Here is a 22,906-nt window from a genome sequence, read left to right as displayed (position 1 = left end):
ATTTGTTCCTGAGTTCCAGGAAGTTGCCAAACAGGTGTTTCACTGCTGGTATGCTCTGAGCATTAACCATGCCTATGCTTTGTAAACCTTCAAAGAAGCCACAGAACTCTGGACTTGCCAAACATCTTTGGCCAGGATTATTTTTTCCTGTAGAAAACGTCTTCACATTTTGTAGAACACTGATTTTTTTTTTTAAAAAAAGACGTAATTTAAGGACTGTTGTCATAGGCAAAATAGTACTTGAAGAAAGTGATAGACATTACAAAACACTTTTCTTCTTTTACTTGATAATGTGAAGGAAAATGAATGAAGGGATAAATAAGATGAGTTTAGTTAGGTGAGATGTGAGAGTATGAGACCTTGGTTTTAGACCTACTTCTGAAATTAATTTGCATGTGAATTTGAGGTCAGTCTCCTCATGGGTGAGCTAAGGGGGCCAGACTTCATCATCTTATGCTTACCTTTGTATCTTCAACTTTCTGAGACACAAAAAACAAAGTTAAGTACATTAAGCCTGGAAGAAAAACACTCAGATTTTCCCTGGGATCCATGCTTCAATATGAATCTCATCTTTTTGTCAGGAAATTTCCATCAAATGATTTCAAAAATTACTTTCAGCAATATTTCAGCATTAATTATATTTCTGTCTCTCTCACAAATTCACACATGAAGATGGAGAAATCATCCAACTTACAGGGGAAAAGAAGCAATACTTCAGTCTGACTATGACAAGCTCTTCCATCTCATCCTCCCAATCACCCTGGAGAAAGAATTAGCCATATGACTCAGTCGTCCATGAGAACTGATTTATCCTACAGGAGAATTGTTGGCAGAATGTATACATAGGTTGCATAATATTTTGTGTAGTGTTGCAGTGTTATTTGCAAATAATTAGGAATAATGTTTTCAGTTATTTTACACAGAGACATGTAGATCTTAAATTTGGTGAGTTTCCAAATGTATATACATGTATTTGTTGTTGTTGTTGTTTAGTTGCTAAGTTGTGTCCAACTCTTTGCAACCCCATGGACTGCAGCCCACCAGGCTCCTCCATCCATGGAATTTCCCAGGCAAGAATAATAGAGTGTATTGCCATTTCCTTCCCCAGGGAATCTTCCCAACCCAGTTTTGAACCCACATCTCCTTCTTGTATATCTATCAGCTATATCAATCAAATCAAAATATGGAGTATTTGCATTATTCCTGAAAGTTCCCACATAATTCTTTTAATCATTTATCCCCAGTCTTCCACCCCAGAAACAATTATTCTGATTTCCATAGCACCAGATTAAATCTGTCAGTTCTTAAAGTCCATATACATGGAATACTACACTATGTACTCCTGGTGTCTGCCATGTTTCTCTCATCATGATGATTTTAGAATTCATCCATTTCATGCATATGTTGCTAGTCTGTGCCTTTTTATTGCTAAGTACCATTTCACACTATTGTATATCACAATTTGTTTATCCATGTTCCTACTGATGTATATTTGAGTTATTTCCATTTTTCTACCATGAATAAAGATACTATGATCATTCTAATATAATATTTATGTTTGTGTGTGTGTGTGTGTGGCCGCATGTCTCATTTTTCTTGGGTAAATACTTTGGGTGTAATTGCTAGGTCATATGTTAATGATCCACTTTAAAAGAAACTGACAAAATTCCAAAATATTTGCAATAGTTTACAATAACCCAGGAATATTGAAGAGTTTCACTTCCTCCACTTCCTGAACACCACTTGATATTATCAGTACTTTGACTTTTAGCCGTTTGCATGGGTAAAGGAGATACCTCACTGTGGTTTTTAAAATGTTGAGTACCTTTTCTTGTGTTTCTTTTTCATTTGCATGTCACCTCTCATTAAACATTCAAGGATTGTTTGCAGGAATTGTGCATATATGAGGCATATGAGTCTTTATCAGGTATATGCATTCAGATCATTTTCATTTTCTTAATTGCAGTATAGTTGATTTTATTGTTGCTGTTGTAGTCGCTCAGTCCTTTCTGACTCTTTGTGACCCCATGGACTGTACTCTGCCAGACTCCTCTGTCCATGAGATTTCCCAGGCAAGAATACTAGGGTAGGTTGCCATTTCCTTCTCCAGGGGACCTTCCCAACCCAGGGATCGAACCCATGTACCTGTATTGGCAGACAGATTCTTTACCACTGAGCCACCAGGGAATCCCCACTGTATAGCAAAGTGAGTATTTTTCCTAGACTGTGGATGGTGTCATCCTTTAGGTAGTGTCTTTGCTCTGTTTTTAGCTCTCTCTGCAATGTGGATTTGGTTCTAACAAGACATCAGAGCTATTGTCTTTGCAAACATTATAATGCAGTATCTCCTTGCTGTCCAAGGGACTCTCAAGCATCTTCTCCAGCACCACAGTTCAAAAGCATCAGACACCACTAGGATGATGATTTCATGAAGTCTAGGAAAAGTCCCAGCTCACATCTGGCTCTGGGTCTAACTCCTCTGAATCCTGCCAATGCCAAGAGGCACCCAAAGTCCCTGCAAGGGGAGAGGCCAGAAATGGGTGAAGTGTGTGGACCAAACTGTCTTTCTTCAGTCACCTTTTCTGGTCTCTTTGACCATTTCACTACTGCCTGAGGAGTTAGAAATACTAACCAAACATGTCAGAATATAGACTTTCAAAGGACTTGGAATCCATGCTGTTGGTTGTTTCATCATGCACTATAGACAAGAGCATGTTCAGTAGCTAGGTGGAGCTCTAACTCCCAGAAGGTCTCTCAGGCTAGAAGTCACTCTCTCAGCTGCCTGACTCAGGGACTAGTGACCTCAAAGTGAGTCTTTATCATGGCTGTGCCTCCGATCTATGTGGACAGGAGTCCTGCTGGTGACCATGAGATTTTTGAGGACACAGATCAGGAATCCCAGGATCTGGTGAGATTGGAAGTGCAATGAGCTTTTTCCTTTGGTAACACTAGCTCTTAGCAGACCAGAAGAGGTTCTCTGGTGACTTTAGAAGGATTGGCCCTAAGAGCTCAAGGAAAAAAATCACTTTTTCCTCACTGGCTAGCCCTTCACCACCTCTTTCACTATCACATATACTGGTGTGGTGACACTCAGAAGAGACATTTTGAGTTTTGTGTTTGTCCTTTATGATTTACCAGTTCTACTGTGGTCAGGAATATACTCAGGACAATGGCACCCCACTCCAGTACTCTTGCCTGGAAAATCCCATGGATGAAGGAGTCTGGTAGGCTGCAGTCCACGGGGTCGCTAAGAGTCGGACACGACTGAACGACTTCACTTTCACTTTTCACTTTCATGCATTGGAGAAGGAAATGGCAACCCACTCCAGTGTTCTTGCCTGGAGAATCCCAGGGACGGTGGAGCCTGGTGGGCTGCCGTCTATGGGGTCACACAGAGTCGGACACGACTGAAGCGACTTAGCAGCAGCAGCATGCACAGGCATGCAGGAGATGGATGTTTCTCCTGGCAGTCTTAGCTTGGGAGGCATTCCAAAAGGCTACTCTCTTGAACCTTGGGTGGCATCAGAGGAGGAGCAGAAATCAGGTAGAGGTTTTAATGGTAAGGAACTGGATATCAACCTGGGATGCCACTAGGTCTACCCCTGGTGCATCTCCACCCTGCCTTGGTGGTAGAATGGGGAGGGATGGTAGTGGGACACCTGCATCGGTAAGAGACAGGTTAACTCCACCCAGGGAAGGAAGTTTAGGTGGAAGACCTGTCTCCACCCCCACCTAGAACAGGGAGGGACACCTATGGTAGAAAAGGTCGCTGGATGCTGCTTTTTCTCTCTTATAGATGGGAGCTAACAGTTCCAGCCTCACTCCTTTGAACTGCATCCTGAAAAACTGAGATAGATTCAACCCACAGGGCTTAAAAAAGACTCACCTGATCTTCCTATGTGATACTGCATGGCCATGGTATCCATTGGAGGAAGGGGAACAGTGGCCAGTTGGAGCATCTTTAATTATAATAATGTCTTACAATTAGACCAGTTCTGTAGAAAACAAGGGAAATGGGTAGAAATAGCATATGTGTTGCCTTTTTTTCTCTCTGTGAGACATGTCAGACTTATGTCCTAAGGGTATAGATTTGAGTGTGAAACCTTCAGCTCCCTCCTGTCCTCCTACTTTGCCCCCGTATTGGTGGCTTCCAACTGAGCAAACTGAAAGTCAGGGCACCCCTCAGGGGAGGGTTGCCTCTGTCTCAGTAGAAACTCAAACTGAATTTCAAACTTCTCCAGTCTCATTAGCAGTTCAAACTGCTGTCTCAATATGACCTCAGACTACTCTGGTTTCAATTGAAACTCAGACAATTGAAGTAAAAGAAGCTCAGACAGCTAAAACTAAGAGTGCCATACAGGATGAGATGGAGGATAGGAGACAAAGAGATAAGGAAAAACAGGTTTCTCCAATCTATCCTTGGGATCATATGTGAAGGGCAGCCAAAGAGGCTAAGGAACAGCCAAACAAGATGTTGCCTCTCCATGAAGCTGCTGCTGCTGCTAAGTCGCTTCAGTCGTGTCCGACTCTGTGCGACCCCATAGGCGGCAGCCCACCAGGCTCCACCGTCCCTGGGATTCTCCAGGCAAGAACACTGGAGTGGGTTGCCATTTCCTTCTCCAGTGCATGAAAGGGAAATGTGAAAGTAAAGTCGCTCAGTCGTGTCTGACTCCATGAAGCACCCACCAGTAAAAATAATCAATCTATGAGAGTTAATGAGCCCTTTTCTTATCAAGAAATAGAAAGAATCAAGGAAGACCTGGGAGACTATTTAGAGGACCCAGAAAAACATATTAGAGACTTTAAGGGTGTTACTCTGCTTTATGACCTTACTTGAAAGGATGTGATGTATATCCTGGGGTAGATGCTAACTCCTGACTCAAAAACTTGAGTTTTGGAGAAAGTTATTGAGTTATGGAGTTATGGAGATGAATGGCTTGGTAATGAATCAGCAGGAAAGAGGTAAGATGAGATAGCCACCCTCCCTACTGGGAATCAGGTGGTCCCAACTATAGAATCAAATTGGGACTATAACACGGCTAAAAGGAGATGGGGTCAGAGTCATTTTGTCAGATGTATTCTCAAAGGACTCAGGCAAGCACATACTAAGACTTTAAACTATGCCAAATTGGCAAACATAGAACAGGAAGAGAAGGAAACACCTGGTAAATTCCTAGATAGACTGTGAGAAGCCCTTCACAGATTCACTGAGATTGATCCTGAAAGTGAAGAAGGAAGAGTGATCTTAAAGGATAGATTTCTCACTCAGTCTGCTCCAGATATCTGCATAAGCTACTAAAACAAGTGTATGTATCAAATCAGTCTTTAGATAATTTGTTGCAACTGACTCAGGCAGTTTATTACTGCAGGGAATATGAGGAGAGGAAAGAAAGGCAGAGAAAGACCAAGGAACAGACTGAAACCCTAATAATGGCGATCAGAACCATTCTGAGACAGCCTGAAAAAAGTACCCAGAGGGACCCAGGTGGAAAGGGATGGATTTGTTATTACTGTGGAAAGGAGGGGCACCTCAAGTGGAATTGCCTTCAGGCTTCTAAGCGCCCCTGGGTGCATGTCCTGTCTTCAAAGGACCACACAGGAGGAGAGACTGTCCCCAGAGACATAGGCCCCAGAGGTCAGACTCTCAGGACAATCAAGACTGAAGGTGTCCACACAAGCTCCCATCCTAAATACACCTGAGGAACCCTAGGTATTAATAACTGTTGGGGGGAGGTAATCTGTTTATTTTCTTTTGGACACCAGGACAACTTACTCTATGCTTACTGAGGCCCCTGACCCACTTTCCCCCGATCCACTACTGTAATGGGACTGTCTGGACGAGCCAAATGTTATTATTTCAGTTGTCCTCTAAGCTGCAACTGGGACTCTGTGCTGTTTTCATACAAGTTTCTGATCATGCCAGAGTCTCCCTCACCCCTTTTGGGGAGGGATATGCTGAGCAAGGTCCATGCCTCTGTTTTCATGAATATGGAGCCCTCTCTTTCTTTCCCATTAATTGAACAAAATGTAAATCCTAGAGTGCGGGATGATGGAAAACCTGTGGGTCAAGCCCAAAATGCTATTTCTGTCACTCTCAAGCTCAAAGACCCACACATATTTCCACATCAAAAGCAGTATCCTCTAAAGCCCAAGGTTAAGGAAGGGTTAAAACATATCATTGAATGTTTAAAGGAGCAGGGGTTATTAATTCCCTGCACCAATCCATGCAACACTCCTATTTTGGGTGTGAAAAAGTCAAACGATAAATAGAGACTAGTTCAAGATTTACAAATAATAAATGAGACTGTGGTTCCTTTACACCCCATGGTGCCTAATTCTTATACTTTATTGTCTGAAATTCCTGAATGAGCCAAATATTGTTCAGTCATTGATTTGAAGGCCTAATCATACCCAAAGAGATGAGGGCCATAGGCCCCAAGAGAATTAAACCTATACTGAATTATCCCCTACCTATGACTTTAAGACAACTGAGAGGATTTGGGGGCATCACAGGCTACTGCGGCATTTGGATTCTGGGTTATGGGAAACTTGCCCAGCCTTTATATAAACTTATAACTGAAACTCCACATGCCCAAACCGACAAGCTGATTTGGTCTCCAGAAACTCAAAAGACTTTTAAGGCTCTTCAAACTGATCTCCTGTAGTCTCCTGCTTTGAGCTTGCCCACAGGATCAGAGTTTAATACGTTTGTCACTGAAAGAAAAGGTATGGCCTAGGGAGTTATGACACAACCTCAAGGACCTCAACCTTTAGGATACCTGAGTAGAGAATTAGATGTAGTGGCATGTGGGTGGCTACAGTGTCTAAGAGTAATTGCTACTATTGCTTTAATAGTACCTGAAGCTCTTAAGTTTTAATGAGCAAAATCTTGCTGTAATGACTTCTCATGATGTCAGTGAAATCTTAAGCTCTAAAGTTAATATCTGGATGACAGACAGTTGGCTTCTTAAATATCAGTCATTGTTGTTAGAAGGACCAATAACTAAGCTTAAAGTTTGTGAAAACTGAAATCCTGCCACTTTCCTTCCTGAGAGAAAAATGAAACACCCGATCATGATTGTTCCCAATTTCTAACCTTAAACTATACAGCTTGGGAAGATCTAATGGCTACCCTATTAGATAATTTTGACGTGAAAATATTTACAGATGGAAGTTCTGTTGTTTGGAATGGGAAGCAGAAAACAGATTATGCCGTTGTGGTGGCTGGACAGGTTCTAAAGGCAAAGTCTCTCTCCCCAGGAACTCCAGGAAGGGACTCGTGACTCAGCCTCTGAGTCAAGCAAGCCACTGGTTGAGCCAGGAACTGAGGTCCTGATAAAGACATTGGGACCTGGGGGGCAATCTCTCAAGCCATTTTGGGAAGGCCCTTAACAGATTACTCTTTCTTCTCTCACAGCTGTCAAAGTGCCAAGAATTGATTCATGGGTACACCACACTTGAGTTAAAAAGTGGCATACTGACCTCTCAGACTAAGTGATATCATTTTTATGTCTTTATTCTCTATGATTTTACCTTTCACTTCTCAGATGGGCCTGATAATCTCTGTGGCCCTGCATCTGCTGACTCCAAAAATCTTGACTCCACTGAATGACTCTCAAGACAACGCCTTCCTGTCCTGGGCTCATTCTTAAGCCACATTCCACAATAGGTCTAATTGCTGGGTCTGCAGAGTGCTCCCCTCCTGATCAGTGGAAGGCTTCCCATGGTGGACATCTCTACATCAGGGAAAGGACTTTCTCCAAGTCTGTAATTACCTTTGACAACAATAATCATATGTGATGCCTTTTAATCTGATGACATCTAACAATCCTAAAATGGACTGGTGTAACATTTTGTACTTTAACTATGGACACAAGGTAACTTTTAACTGTGTTGATTGTTCTGTTTTAGCTGTTTGTTCCATGCATCTGTAACTGTGTAGTTGGATTTGTTTCTAGCCACATGAAGGCTTTTAAGTTACAAACAGTTGACCAAATTCCTGCAAGTGCCACAGCTTCCTCTAACTACTACCTGGGGCCTCTGGATCAGAGACCCTCAATATGCGGATTAGGAGAATATGTTGCCTCACGAATTTAGGGACAACAACCCTTATCCATGGAAGCAGTTATGGGATGAGAACGCCACCCCATTCCCTAGGCAACATAACTCTCCTAAAAGAAAAGGGAGAAATGAGAGGGTAATAGGTAGGAGGCCAGAGGTCCCCAGGCAGCAGGAGAAAATAAAGTGCAAGTGACAGATTTTTTTTCCCCCCCTTTTTTGTTGACAAAACCAGTTCTGCCTAAGACTAACCATTTTTTTCTTTTCTCAAACCTTGGGCTGATAATGGCTCAACAAACCGGTGTTTGTATCAATTGTTTTATGGCTGGGGTATGACACCTCATGCCATTCCATCTCAAAAATGCATATTGTGAGAGAGGGGCCTGGTGAAACTCCCTCAACCTTGAAGTGTCTCATTTATCTGATTAACAGCTCACCAACAGACATAAAACACCTTGCTAAAAACTAGCAAGCAGCACTCTTTCTGTTTCCTTCTGATATCTGTGTCAGAAGCTTTCTCTATCTCTATTATATTTTAATAAAACTTTGCTGCACAAAAATCTCCAAGTATTCAAGCCTTGTCGCTGACCCCAGATTGAATTTCTCTCCTCTGGAGGTCACAGATCCCAGTGTAACACATGGCTTGCAGCTGCAGCCCTTCAAGAGCAAGACCCAGATTCCCCCACAGCCAGTCCCTCCCATCAGGAAGCTTCCACAAGCCTCTTATCCTTATCCATCAAAGGGCAGACAGAAAGAAAACCACAATCACAGAAAACTAACCAAACTGATCACATGGATCACAGTCTTGTCTAACTCAATGAAACCATGAGCCATGCTGTGTAGGGCCACCCAAGACAGATGGGTCACGGTGGAGAGTTCTAACAAAATGTGGTCCACTGGAGAAGGGAATCACAAACCACTTCAGTATTCTTGCCTTGAGAACCCCATGAATGGTATGAACAGTATGAAAAGATATGACACTGAAAGATGAACTTCCCAGGTCAGTAGGTGCCCAATATGCTACTGGAGAAGAGCAGAGAAATAACTTCATAAAGAATGAAGAGGCTGAGCCAAAGTGAAAAAAATGCCCAGTTGTGGATGTGACTGGTGAGGGAAATAAAGTCCAATGCTGTAAAGAACACTATTGGTAAGAATATCAACTGGTGGAGCCGCTATGTAGAGCAATATGGAAGTTCTTTTAAAAAACTAAAAATAGACCTACCATATGATCCAGCAATCCCACTCTAGGGCATACAGCCAAAGAAAACTAATTTGAAAAGGAACATCCACCCTAATGTTCAGAGCAGCACAGTTTACAATAGTCAAAATACAGAAGCAACCTGAATGTCCATCCACAGATGAATGGATATCAAAGATGTGATACATGTATACAGTGGACTGTTAGCTGTAAAAAAGAATGAAATAATGCCATTTGTAGCAACATGAATGGACCTATAGATTCTCATATTAAGTGAAGTAAGTCAGACAAAGATAAATGTCATATGATATCGTCTCTATGTGGAATCTAGAAAAAATGATACAAATGAATCTATTTACAAAACAGAAACAGATTCAGATTCACAGACACTGAAAACAAACTTATGGTTACCAAATGGGAAAGGGTCGGGTGGAGGAATAGATTAGGAGTTTGGGATTAGCAGATACATACTATTGTATATAAAATACACATCAAGAACCTACTGTATAGCACAGGGAACTATATTCAAATCTTGTAATAACTTATAATGGAAAAGAATCTAAAAAAGAATAGATAAATACATCAGAAACTAACACAACATTGTACATCAACTATAGTTCAGTAAAAAAGAACTGTTCCAGATTTACAGAAATGTGATGATAGTACCAATGTACCCAGCACCCATGTACCTCATGAGTGACATCTCCTTAGACACGGAGCATCTCCTTCACTTCTCTCTCCTGTGAATGTTTTAGAAACAGGGATAACATTCATATTCCCAAGGAGGATTTACAGATTAGTTGGAGCTCAATAAATATTTGAGAAATGAAGGAACAGAGAGCCAAAGGAGGAAAGAAAAAGCCACTTAACTCAGACTCATGAAATCTCAATCTTTAGTCTCTTGCTAACCCATAATCAAAGCCTGATCTTTTGCTTGAAAAAAAAATTGCTTTTTAAAGAAAGAAATTAAAACCAAATAATTACTAAGTAATATATCAAACATTTACATCTCCACCACCTAGAAAGGAGAATTAGTAACATTTTATCGGGCTTCCTGGTGGCCCAGTGGTAAAGAATCCACCTGCCAATGCAGAAGACACAGGTTCAATCCCTGGGTTGGAAAGATCCCCTGGAGGAGGAAATGGCAACCCACTCCAGTATTCTTGCCTGGGAAATCCCATGGACAGAGGAACCTGTCGGGCTACAGTCCATGGGGTCCCAGAAACACGATTTAGCAACTAAACAGCAACAACAGCAGCATTTTATTATATTCATTTTGGGTCTTAATTAGTAACATTTTATTATATTCATTTTGGGTCTTTTTAAACAATGAAAATAACATTTGATGGATACAATGACTCCCTTTGAATCTCCAACCTTAGGTTCTATTTCTCTTTCCATTTCCCCAAGGCGGCAAATAGTATTTATTTAGCATATACTCTTCCTTTCTGAATTTCACAGATATGTGCATTATATGCACCTGAACAGATAAGCATTTAAACATAAAGTCATACATAAAACACCCCTATCAGTGAACAGTATCTAACATTGTTTTGTGCATTTCCATTGTTATCTATATTTGCCTAAATATGTAATAAATATACTTATAGTTCATCTTATATTTTTAAGTTCATCTGGTCTTTAAAGACGATGTCTGTGAAATGGGAATGTCATACTGCATATTACAATTAATGACCAAACACAAGAGAACAAGATGGCAGAGGAGTAGGTGGACATGGAGTACATCTCTCTCCAGAGATATATCAGGAATACACCTTCAGACACAGAAGTGCATGCAGAACACCAGCTGAGAGCAGACAGGAGTACCTGACCAGTGGAAAAGAATATATAGAACCACGCAAAACTTGGTAGGATGAAGGAGCTACGGGGAAAAACAGGAGCGTTAGTAGGACTGGACCTGCCCTCAGTGGGTGGGGGAACTGAAGCAGGGGTCCAGTCCCCACATCGGGGCAATTGTCTTGAGTCAGAGGAGAAACATGTGAAGGATGAGAGCGAAACAGCTGATCTGTGGCAGCCTAAATGGAATGAGAATCAGACAGTCCTTGCCACAGCCATACATACCCAGGACAGGAATGCTGGCCGCCTGGAAGGTGCAGCAGCTGGGAGCTGGAGCTTAGGGATTGTGGAGCAATCCCAGGGGAAGAGCCTCTGTTGACCGCGGAGAGACGGATTGAGAGGATGTGAGAGAGGAGATCATGATGGGAAATGACGATGGAGGAAAGCCAGGTAGCCATGGAAGCAAGGCGATACTGCTGAGTCACATGTAGGGGGTGGAACAATCACCATAGCCTCTCTCCCCCTACATGTCAGCATTTGCAGCTGAACAATAGAGAGGCTGGCTCATCAAAACCCTGGGGATCGGGGAGCCCCCCGCACTATGTGCCTGACTTACCAAAAAACAGAGAAGGACCCCAGGCAAGGGACCCCTGTAAGTGCCTGAACAGGTGGAGCTACGGAGAAAGAGTGGCCAAAGAGGCCTTCTGATCGCCAGCTACAAGAGATTCGAAAAAAGACTCTGATAGGACCGTAACTCCTGTGGCAGAGGCAGTCCGTGTCCCTGCACACTTGGTGCCGGCAGGGTTCCCGCAAGCCAAGCAGCTGCGCCACCTTCACATTCAACTCTCATTGGAGCAGAGCTGCCACAGGCAAAAAAAGTCTTGCGTCTATGCGTGCAGGGTTGCTTCGGTAGTAGTGTTCGGCTCTTTGCGACCCAGTAGACTGTGGCCTGCCAGGCTTCTCTGTCACAGAGGGGGTTCTCCAGGCAAGAAAACTGGAGCGTATTGGCCAATACTGGTTGCCATACCCTTCTAGAGCACTGTATTTCCTGCTGCCCTAGCCACCAAACCCCCCGAGTACCTGGTGCTGACAGAACCCCTGGGACCCAAAAAGCTGCATCATCTCCACATCTGGCTCTCACAGGGGCAAACACAAGCCCTCCAGGGCAGCCTCAGGAGCAAAACCCCAGTGGACGACCCACATGCAGAGGTGGAAATAAAACCACAATTGAAACCCAGGGGCAGTGTGGCTAAGGAAGAAGACCCAAAACTCCTACCAGCTGTACAAGCTGCAGATTAAATCCACATGATCAACTAGGCAAACTCTGTGTCTATGGAATATATAAAAGGCCATTGAGAACTCCCACACAAAAAAACGCACTGGTTCTGATAGTTGTGGACATTGGAGGCAAGAACACACAAGAGTAAGACCAGATTAGAATCTGAGTTGCCCCCACAGCAGGTCCAGAGATCAGCACAGTGTTGGAGGGCATCCTAAGGAGGTGAGGTGGACTGTGACTCCCAGCGAGGGAAAGGACTCTGACAGCAGTGACTCAAGAGAAACGTTTATTATTCTTATTTTTTGACTTGTTCTGTAGATTCTTTTGGATTTTTTCTTTTTCCCCTTTTTTTCCCTTTCTGTTGTAGTTGTCAATTTTATTGGCACTAAGAAATCCAATTAAGCTCTTGAGCTTTTTTTTTAATCTCAGTCACATTTTTTATTGTTGTCACAAGCCTCTGCCTCTACATTGGGCTTTTGCAGTTCTGTGGAGTTTTCCTCAGTTTTTTTCTTTTCTATTTTTTTAATTTTAATTTTTTAAACCTATAATTATTTTTTCTACATTTATTTCTTTGCTTGCTTTTCCTACTGTTCTTTTCCCCTTGCAGTTAATCTTTAACATATATGAATCTTCTTTATCTACCTCTATTTAACTTTGCATATCTAGTTTTCTTTTGTTTCTCTCCTTTCTTCTCAACATATTTGTTAGTTTTATTTTCATTGCTTTATTCCCCAATTGGCACTTGCTTTAGTTTTGTTTTCCAGTTTGTGCTTTAATTAGTTTTGTTCTGGTAGATATAACTTTTGGTTTCCTTTGTTTGCTAGGTCAATCTATTGTACTTTATTTCTGTCGGAATGTTTTGATTTTGCTTATGGGTGTATATGTGTATGTGTATATTCAGTCACACTTTCTATTGTTGTTAAAACCTCTGTCTCTACATTGGGCTTTTGCAGTTCTGTGGAGTTTTCCCTTTTTTTTTTCTTCTTTTTTCTCTCTTCTTCCATTTTTTTTCTTTTCTCTTTTTTTATAATTTTAATTTTTAACTTTTTTAAACTTATCACTTTTTCTACATTTATTCCTTTGTTTGCTTTTCCTACTGTTCTTTCCCCCTTATAGTTAATCTTTAATGTATATAAATCTTCTTCAACTACCTCTAGCTTTGCGTATCTATTCTTTCTTTCTTTTCTTTCTTTCCTTTCCTCTCAACATATTTGTTAGTTTTGTTTTCATTGCTTTATTCCCCACTTGGCACCTTGCTTTAGTTTTGTTTTCTAATTTGTGCTTTAGTTAGTTTTGTTCTTAACTGATAAATATAATCTTTGATTTCCTTTGTTCATCAGGTCAGTCTACTGTACTTTATTTTTGTTGGACTGTTTTCACTTTGCTCATGGGTATATATGTATATATGTATAGTCCATTATTTTAATTATAATTTGCCTGATTCTGTCTGGGGCTCATTGTTGGTTTCTCATTTTTTGGATATTTGTTTTAATCTCACTTAATGCCATAACAAACTACTTGTGGAATCTCCATTCCTGACCAGAGATCAAGCCCTGAGCCTTTGGAGTGGGAGCACTGACTCCAAGACCCTAGATCCTAAGTATCAAATAGTGAGAACTCACACAAAGGAAACCACTTGAATACAAGATCCAGCAACACCCAACCACCAATAGCACCCTGTGCAGGATGCCTCATCTAAACAACAAACAAAACAAAAATACAAACCCAATCATCAGCAGACAGGGTTACCACCTCATTCAGCCTTGCCCATCAGGGGAAAAACAAACAAACAAACAAAAAACTCAGCACAAATCTCACCCCATCTTAGTTCCCCAGCCTGGGATGGAACCCATATCCCTTGCAGTGGAAGCCTGGAAACCTAACCACTGGATTGCCAGTTAAGTCCCCTCTCATAGCTCTTTAGTTTTTTAATCATTTTACTTGAAAATAGAAAATATAAATAGAGAAAACCAGGGTAATGATCAACCAAATGTATATAGCAAGGAGCCAGAGCATGTGGGCACATCCACAGGTATTTGTTGATTGATGAAGAGAGGAAAACTACTGGTAGACTTCAGGGCAGGGTTCCAAGCTTCCCAGATGTAGAGAGACTGAGGGGTCAGCTAACTCCATATTCTGCAAAAGAGGAAGCAGTGGACCAGAAAGATAAATGATTGGGCTCAAACTTGAAAGGCTAGTTGCTGATAAGAGCCAGCTAGGGTCCTGGATTTCAGGGTTCGCCACATCATACAAACCACTAGACCAACATTAGGAGGGCAGAAATCAAAGGGAAGAAACAATTCAAACTTCTTGAAGGAAAGAATTCAACTTTCCTTGAAGCCAGGGAAAAGGAGACCTCAAACACAATAAGTTAAAAAAAAAAAAAAAGGAAGAAAGAAAAGGCAGAGAAATACTGCACAAATGAAGGAATAAAGTAGAAACACAGAAGTCCAAAAAAGTGAAGAGGAAATAGGCAAACTACCTGAAAAAGAATTCAGAATAATGATAGTAAAGATGATTAAAAAAAACCAAACGTTGAAAACAAAATGGAGAAAATGCAAGAATCAATTAACAAAGACCTAGAAGAATGACAGAACAAGCATACAGAGACAAACAACACAATTACTGAAATTAAAAATACTATAGAAGGAATCAATAGCAGAATATCTGAAGCAGAAGAACAAATCAGTGAGCTGGAAGATAAAATGGTGGAAATACCTTTTGAAGAGCAGAATAAAGTAAAAAGAATGAGAACTGAGGACAGTCTCAGAGACCTCTGAGGCCATATCAAATGCACCAACATTTGAATTAAAGGGGTCCCAGAAGAAGAAGAGAAAAAGAAAGGATATGAGAAAATTTTTGAAGAGACTATAGTTGAAAATTTCCCCAACATGGAAAAGGAAATAGTCGATCAAGTCCAAGAGGCACAAAGAGTCCCATACAGGATAAACTCAAGGAGAAACATGCCAAGACACATACTAATCAAACTGCTGCTGCTGCTAAGTCACTTCAGTCGTGTCCGACTCTGTGCGACCCCATAGATGGCAGCCCACCAGGCTCCCCCATCCCTGGGATTCTCCAGGCAAGAACACTGGAGTGGGTTGTCATTTCCTTCTCCAATGCATGAAAGTGAAAAGTGAAAGTGAAGTCACTCAGTCGTGTCCAACTCTTAGCGACCCCATGGACTGCAGCCTACCAGGCTCCTCCGCCCATGGAATTTTCCAGGCAAGAGTACTGGAGTGGGTTGCCATTGCCTTCTCCAACTAATCAAACTAACAAAGACTAAACACAAAGAAAGATTATTAAAAGCAGCAAGGGAGAAGCAACAAGTAACATACAAGGGAAACCCCATATGCTTAACAGCTGATCTTTCAGCAGAAACTTTGCAGGCCAGAAGGGAATGGCAAGATATATTTAAAGTACTGAAAGGGAAAAAACTACAACCAAGATTACTGTACCTACAAAGGATCTCATTCAAAACTGATGGAGAAATAAAAAGCTTTTCAGACAAGCAAAAGTCTAGAGAATTCAGTACCACCAAACTAGCTTTACAACAAATGTTAAAGGGACTTATATAGTCAAGAAATACAAGAGAAGAAAAAAGATCTACAAAATCAACCCCAAACAATTAAGAAAATGGCAATAGAAACATATATATTAATAATTATTTTAAATATAAATGGATTAAATGCTCCAACCAAAAGACACAAACTGGCTGAATGGATACAAAAACAAGACCCATATATATGCTGTCTACAAGAAACCCACTTCAGACCTCAAGACACATATAGACTGAAAATGAGAGGATGGAAAAATATATCCCATGCAAATGGGAAGCAAAAGAAAGCTGGAGTAGCAATCCTCATACCAGACATAATAGACATTAAAATAAAGAATATTACAAGAGATAAGGGAGTTCACTAGATAATGATCAAGGGATCAATCCAAGAGGAAGACATAACAATTGGAAATATCTGTGCACCAAACATAGGAGCATCTCAATGCATAAGACAAACACTAACAGACATAAAAGGAGAAATTGACAGTAACACAATAATAGGAGGAGACTTTAGTCCACTCATCAATAGACAGATCATCAAATCAGAAAATTAATACAGAAACACAAGTCTTAAATGATACATTAGATGAGCTGGATCTCATTGATATCTTCAGGACATTCCATCCAAATGCAGAAGAATACACCTTCTTCTCAAGTGCAAATGGAATATTCTCCAGGATAGACCATATCATGGGTCACCAATCAAGCCTCAGTAAATTTAAGAAAATTGAAATCATATCAAGCATCTTCTCTGACCACAATGCTGTGAGACTAGATATCAATTACAAGAAAAAAAAAGTAAGAAACACAAACACATGGAGATTAAACAACACGTTTATAACCAACAGGTTACTGAAGAAATCAAAAGGGAAATCAAAAAATTTCTAGAAACAAATGACAATGAAAACACAACTCAAAACCTATGGGATGCTGCAAAAGCAGTCCTAAGAGGGAAGTTTATAGCAATACAATCCTACCTCAAGAAACAAGAAAAACTTCAAATAGACAACCTAACTTTACACCTAAAAAACTGGAAAAAGAAGAAAACAACAACAACAACAAAAAACCTACCAAAATCAGAAGAAGGAAATAAATCATAAAGATCCAGGCAGAAATAAATGAAAAAGAGATGAAAGAAACAATAGTAAAGATTAATAAAACTAAAAGCTGGTTATTTGAGAAGATAAACAAAATTGACAGACCTTTAGCCAGACTCATCAAGAAAAAAAGAGAAAAGAATCAAGTCAACAAAATTAGAAATGAAAAAGGAGAGGTTACAACAGACAATGCAGAAATACAAAGGATTATAAGAGGCAATTATGAACAACTATATGGCAATAAAATAAACTGGAAGAAATGGACAGATTCTTAGAAAAGTTCAATCTTTCAAGACTGAACCAGAAAGAAATAGAAATTATGAACAACCCAATTACAAGCACTGAAATTGAAGCTGTAATCAAAAATCTCCCCAAAAACAAAAACCCAGGACAAGATGGCTTCAAGGAGAATTCTATCAAACATTTAGAGAAGAGATAACGCCTATCCTTCTAAAACTCTTTCATAAAATTTCAGAGGAAGGAACACTTCCAAACTCATTTCACAAGGCCACCATCACTCTGATACCAAAACCAAAGACAACACAAAAAAAGAAAACTACAGGCCAATATCACTGATGAACATAGATGCAAAAATCATCAACAAAATTTTGGCAAACAGAATTCAACAACCCATCAGAAAGCTCATACACCATGATCAAGTTGGGTTTATTCCAGGGATGCAAGGACTCTTCAATATACACAAATAAATCAATGTGATATGCCATATTAACAAATCAAAAAATAAAAACCATATGATAATCTCATTAGATGCCAGAAAAGCCTTTGACATTTATGATTAAAACTCTTCAAAAAATGGGTGTAGAAGGAACCTACCTCAACATAGCAAAGGCCATATATGATAAGCCTTCAGCAAACATTATTCTCAATGGTGAAAAACTGAAAGCATTCCCCTAAGATCAGAAACAAGACAAGGGTGTCCACTTTTACCACTATTACTCAACATAGTTCTGGAAGTCTTTAGCTACAACAATCAGAGAAGAAAAAGAAATAAAAGGAATCCAGATCGGAAAAGACTAAGTAAAGCTCTCACTGTTTGCAGATGAGATGATACTGTAAATAGAAAACCCTAAAGATAGTACCAGAAAATTACTAGAGCTAATCAGTGAATTTAGCAAAGTTGTAGGAGAAGGCAATGGCAACCCACTCCAATATTCTTGCCTAGAGAATCTTGTGGTTGGAGGAGCCTGGTGGGCTGCTGTCCATAGGGTCGCACAGAGTCAAACACAGCTGAAGCGACTTAGTATGCATGCATGCATTGGAGAAGGAAATGGAAACCCACTCCAGTATTCTTGTCTGGAGAGTCCCAGGGACAGAGGAGTCTGGTGGGCTGCCATCTATGGGGTCACAGACAGTCGGACACGACTGAAGTGACTTAGCAGCAGCAGCAGAATACAAAGCCAATAGACAGAAATCACTTGCATTTCTATATACTCACAATGAATATATTTGAAAGAGAAATTAAGGAATCAATCCCATTCACCATTGAAACAAAAAGAATTAAATATCTAGGAATAAACTTACCTAAGGAAACAAAAGAACTGTACACAGAAAATTATAAGACACTAATGAAAGAAATCAAAGATGACATAAACAAATGGAGAGATAGTCCATGTTCCTGGGTAGGAAGAATCAATATTGTGAGAATGACTATACTACCAAATGCAATCTACAGATTCAATGTGATCCCTTACAAATTACCAATGGCATTTTTCATAGAACTAGAACAAAAAATTCACAGTTCATATGGAAACACAAAAGACCCTGAATAGCCAAAGCAGTCTTGAGAAAGAAGAATGGAACTGGAGGAATTAACCTTCCTGACTTCAAATTATACTACAAAGCTACAATCATCAAGACAGTATGGTACTGGCGCAAAAACAGAAATATAGACCAATGGAACAAGATAGAAAGCCCAGAAATAAAGCCATACACCTATGGGTACCTCATTTTTTACAAAGGAGGCAAGAATATACAATGGGGCAAAGACAGCCTCTTCAATAAATGGTGCTGGGGAAACCAGACAGCTACATGTGAAAGAATGAAATTAGAATACCTCCTAACACCATACACAAATATAAACTCAAAATGGATTAAAGACCTAAATATAAGACCAGAAGCTATAAAACTCTTAGAGGAAAACATAGGCAGAACACTCGATGACATAAATCAAAGCAAGATCCTCTATGACCCACCTCCTAGAGTAACAGAAATAAAAACAAAAGTAAACAAGTGGGACCTGGTTAAAAATAAAGTTTTTGCACAGCAGAGAAAACTATAAGCAAGGTGAAAAGACAACCCTCAGAATGGGAGAAAATAATAGCAAATGAAACAATTGACAAAGGATTAATTTCCAAAATATACAAGCAGCTCATGCAATTCAATATCAGAAAAACAAACAACCCAATCAAAAATTGGGAATAAGGCTTAAACAGACATTTCTCCAAAGAAAACATATGGATGGCTAACAAACACATGAAAAGATGTTCAACATCACTCATTATTAGAGAAGTGCAAATCAAAACTACATGAGATATCACCTCACACCAGTCAGAATGGCCATCATCAAAAAGTCTGCAAACAATAAATGCTGGAGAGGGTGTGGAGAAAAGGGAGCACTCTTGCACTGTTGGTGGGAATGTAAATTGATACAGGCACTATGGAAGACGGTATGGAGATTCCTTTAAAAACTAGAAAAAAACTACCATATGACCCAGCAATTCCACTCCTAGGCACATACCCTGAGGAAACAAAAATTGAAAGAGACACATGTATCCCATTGTTCATTGCAGCACTATTTACAATAGCTAGAACATGGAAGCAACGTAGATGTCCATCGACAGATGAATGGATAAAAAAGTTGTGGTACATAGACACAATGGAATATTACTCAGCCATAAAAAGGAATGCCTTTGAGTCAATTCTAATGAGGTGGGTGAACTTAGAACCTATTATACAGAGTGAAGTGAGTCAGAAAGAGAAAGATAAGTATCATATTCTAATGCATATATATGTAATCTAGAAAAATGGTACTGAAGAATTTATTCACAGGGCAACAGTGGAGAAACAGACATAGAGAATAGACGTATGGACATGGGGAGAGGGGAGGAGAGAGTGAGATGTATGGGAAGAGTAACATGGAAACTTACATTACCATATGTAAAATAGATAGCCAATGGGAATTTGCTCTATGTCTCAGGAAACTCAAACAGGTGCTCCATATCAACCTATAGGAGTGGGATAGGGAGGGAGACGGGAGGGAGGTTCAAAAGGGAAGGAATATATGTATACCTATGGCTGATTCATGCTGAGGTTTGACAGAAAACAGCAAAATTCTGTAAAGCAATCATCTTTCAATAAAAGATAAATTAATTTTAAAAAATAACCAAACACACATTCATCCTTTGTTTGCACTCTGAGTTCTGCTAGTTACCACAGGAAGAAAATGGGGGAAGTGGGTTTTTTCAGTAACATGCATCAGGGTGCCACCCTTACAGAACTAAGCAATCTAGTCTGGGAAAAAATACTCGTCAGTATCTAGGAAACAAGTATAGCAACCAGATAGCACATAATTAAAGCATCCCATTTCTCTGTGCAGGTCATTTAAGAAATGTGGGAGAAACACTAAATGCTGGTATAAAAACTTTGGAAAATTATTTGGCCACATCTTCTGTAATCTTTATCCCTATCTATAGTTATCTATGTATATTTTTTGCTGTGTGTGTGTGTAATTTCACTCCTAGAGATATTCCCAAGAGAAATGAGTACCCATATACACCAATAGGTACGTATGGATAAATAGATTGGGGCATATTCATGGAATGGAATCCTAGATACTAATGAAAAAGGACAAAACACAGCTACATGCCCCAACATGGATAAATCTAATAGACAACAATTAACAAAAGAAGAGCAATTGAAAAGACAACAGATAGTATGAGTCTATTTATATAAAGTTCAAGAACAGACAAAAATAATCTGTGGTGGTGGAAATCAGGAGATGGGTTAATTCCAGGGCTGGGAGGATGGTACTGACCAGAAGGGAGCATTGGAGAATATTCTGAGGGGCTGAAAAGATTTCCATATCTTGACTGGCCTCCACCTGGAGAGGGGAGAACACTTCCTGAGACACTAGCGCGCTATACTCTCTCTTTGCCTGACAAAGAATAAATCTACTCTTTCTTTGTCCTTCAAAACTCTGTCTCCATATCTCATTTCAGCATTGTGTACAGAAAACCAATATTTTGGCATCAGTGATGATCTTACGAGTGTGTACTAATCTACAAACTCATCGAGTTGTATACATTCATTATGCACAGCATTTTTGTATGTAAAAAATTAATTAAAAGAAAAGAAAATAGAAATAGCCTTCTATGAATGAAAGGCATTGATCTGGTCTCTGATGGAAGGAAGTAAGATTCAGGTGGAGAACATAGCATGATCAAGTTGTTGTTGGGCATATGTTGGGGCCGAGAGGTGAATGCAGAGAGAAAGGCCATAGTGAGACATTCAGCATATCACAAACTTGGGCCTCCATCTGGAAGAGATCAGCTCAGTGATTTCATAACTTCATCTTTGTAGGGCTTGACTGAAAAGCAGCCTCTAAGTAAAAGCTAATGTGCAGACATCATATTTCTTAGAAAAGCAGAAGAAAGGAGACTTCTTTCTTCTGATTCTTCTCCACCTCTCCCCCCAAATTTGCAAGTTTATTTTGGTCAGAAATATCAGATCAGAATGGAAACTAACACCCTAATATTCCTGGCCCTGTTTGGACTTTGAACTCCCAACCTGGCAGGGTTGTTGGTCCATGAACTAAATTCTGAATATTAGCCCTGATGCCCACTTACTCATCATGCTCCTTTATGTGTCAAGACTCAATTAATCTCTCCAGAATCATCTGAAATCACATACCCTTCAAGAAACCACTTATTGTGGATTATCAAAAACACTTAATTGAAAAGATATACCCTAAAGGTGCTATGCACCCTAAAGTTCATAGCATTATGACTATTGCTAAGATATGGAAGTAACTTGAGTGTCCATCAACAGAGGAATGGAAAAAAGATGTGGTATGTGCATATATATATATATATATATTTGTTGTGGTTGTTGAGTTGCTCAGTCTTGTCTGATTCTTTGTGACCCCATGGACTGCAGCATACCAGATTTCCCTGGCTATCACCATCTCCTGAAGCTTGCTCAAACTAATGTCCATTGAGTCAGTGATGCCATCCAACCATCTCATCCTCTGTCGTCCCCTTCTCAGGGTTGTTTCCAATGAGACTCTCAAGAGTCTTCTCCAACACCACAATTAAAAAGCATCAGTTCTTCAGCACTCAACCTTCTTTATGGTCCAACTCTCACATCCATACATGACTACTGGAAAAACCATAGCTTTGACTATATGGACCTTGGCCAGAAAAGTAATGTCTCTGATTTTTAATATCCTATCTGGGTCTATCATAGCTTTTCTTCCAAGAAGCAAGCGTCTTTTAATTTCACGGCTGCAGTCACCATCTGCAGTAATTTTGGAGACCAAAAAAATGAAGTCTATCATTGTTTCCCCATCTATTTGTCATGAAGTGATGGGACTAGATGCCATGATCTTCATTTTTTGAATGTTGAATTTTAAACCAGCTTTTTCACTCTCCTGTTTCACTTTTATCAAGAGGTTCTTTAGTTCCTCTTCACTTTCTGCCATAAGGGTGGTGTCATCTGCATATTCTGAGGTTACTGATATTTCTCCCAACCATCTTGATTCCAGCTTGTGCTTCCTCCAGCCCAGTGTTTCTCATGATGTACTCTGCTTTGAAGTTAAATAAGCAGGGTGACAATATACAGCCTTGATGTACTCCTTTCCCAATTTGGAACCAGTTCATTGTTCCATGTCTGGTCCTAAC

At 40.0% G+C, this 22,906-nt stretch overlaps 1 protein-coding gene across 1 annotated transcript in view; it reads left to right on the top strand.

The window, feature by feature from the left end:
* LOC145509852 (adhesion G protein-coupled receptor E3-like) overlaps positions 1-1,544 on the top strand; it is a 42,420-nt gene extending 40,876 nt beyond the window's left edge. The window contains exon 19 of the mRNA XM_081499302.1: positions 673-1,544. Within this exon, the coding sequence (XP_081355428.1) occupies positions 673-723 (51 nt within the window). The 3' untranslated portion in view covers positions 724-1,544. The remainder of the gene's footprint in view (positions 1-672) is intronic.
* Positions 1,545-22,906: the final 21,362 nt, after the last annotated feature.

The sequence above is a fragment of the Giraffa tippelskirchi genome, chromosome 6 (genome assembly GCF_054371585.1).
Source record: "Giraffa tippelskirchi isolate mGirTip1 chromosome 6, T2T-mGirTip1v1.2.pri, whole genome shotgun sequence".
NCBI classification, from domain to species: Eukaryota; Metazoa; Chordata; class Mammalia; order Artiodactyla; family Giraffidae; genus Giraffa; species Giraffa tippelskirchi.
Note: the sequence above shows the minus strand (reverse complement) of the source record. Positions and strands in the feature narration are given on the sequence as shown.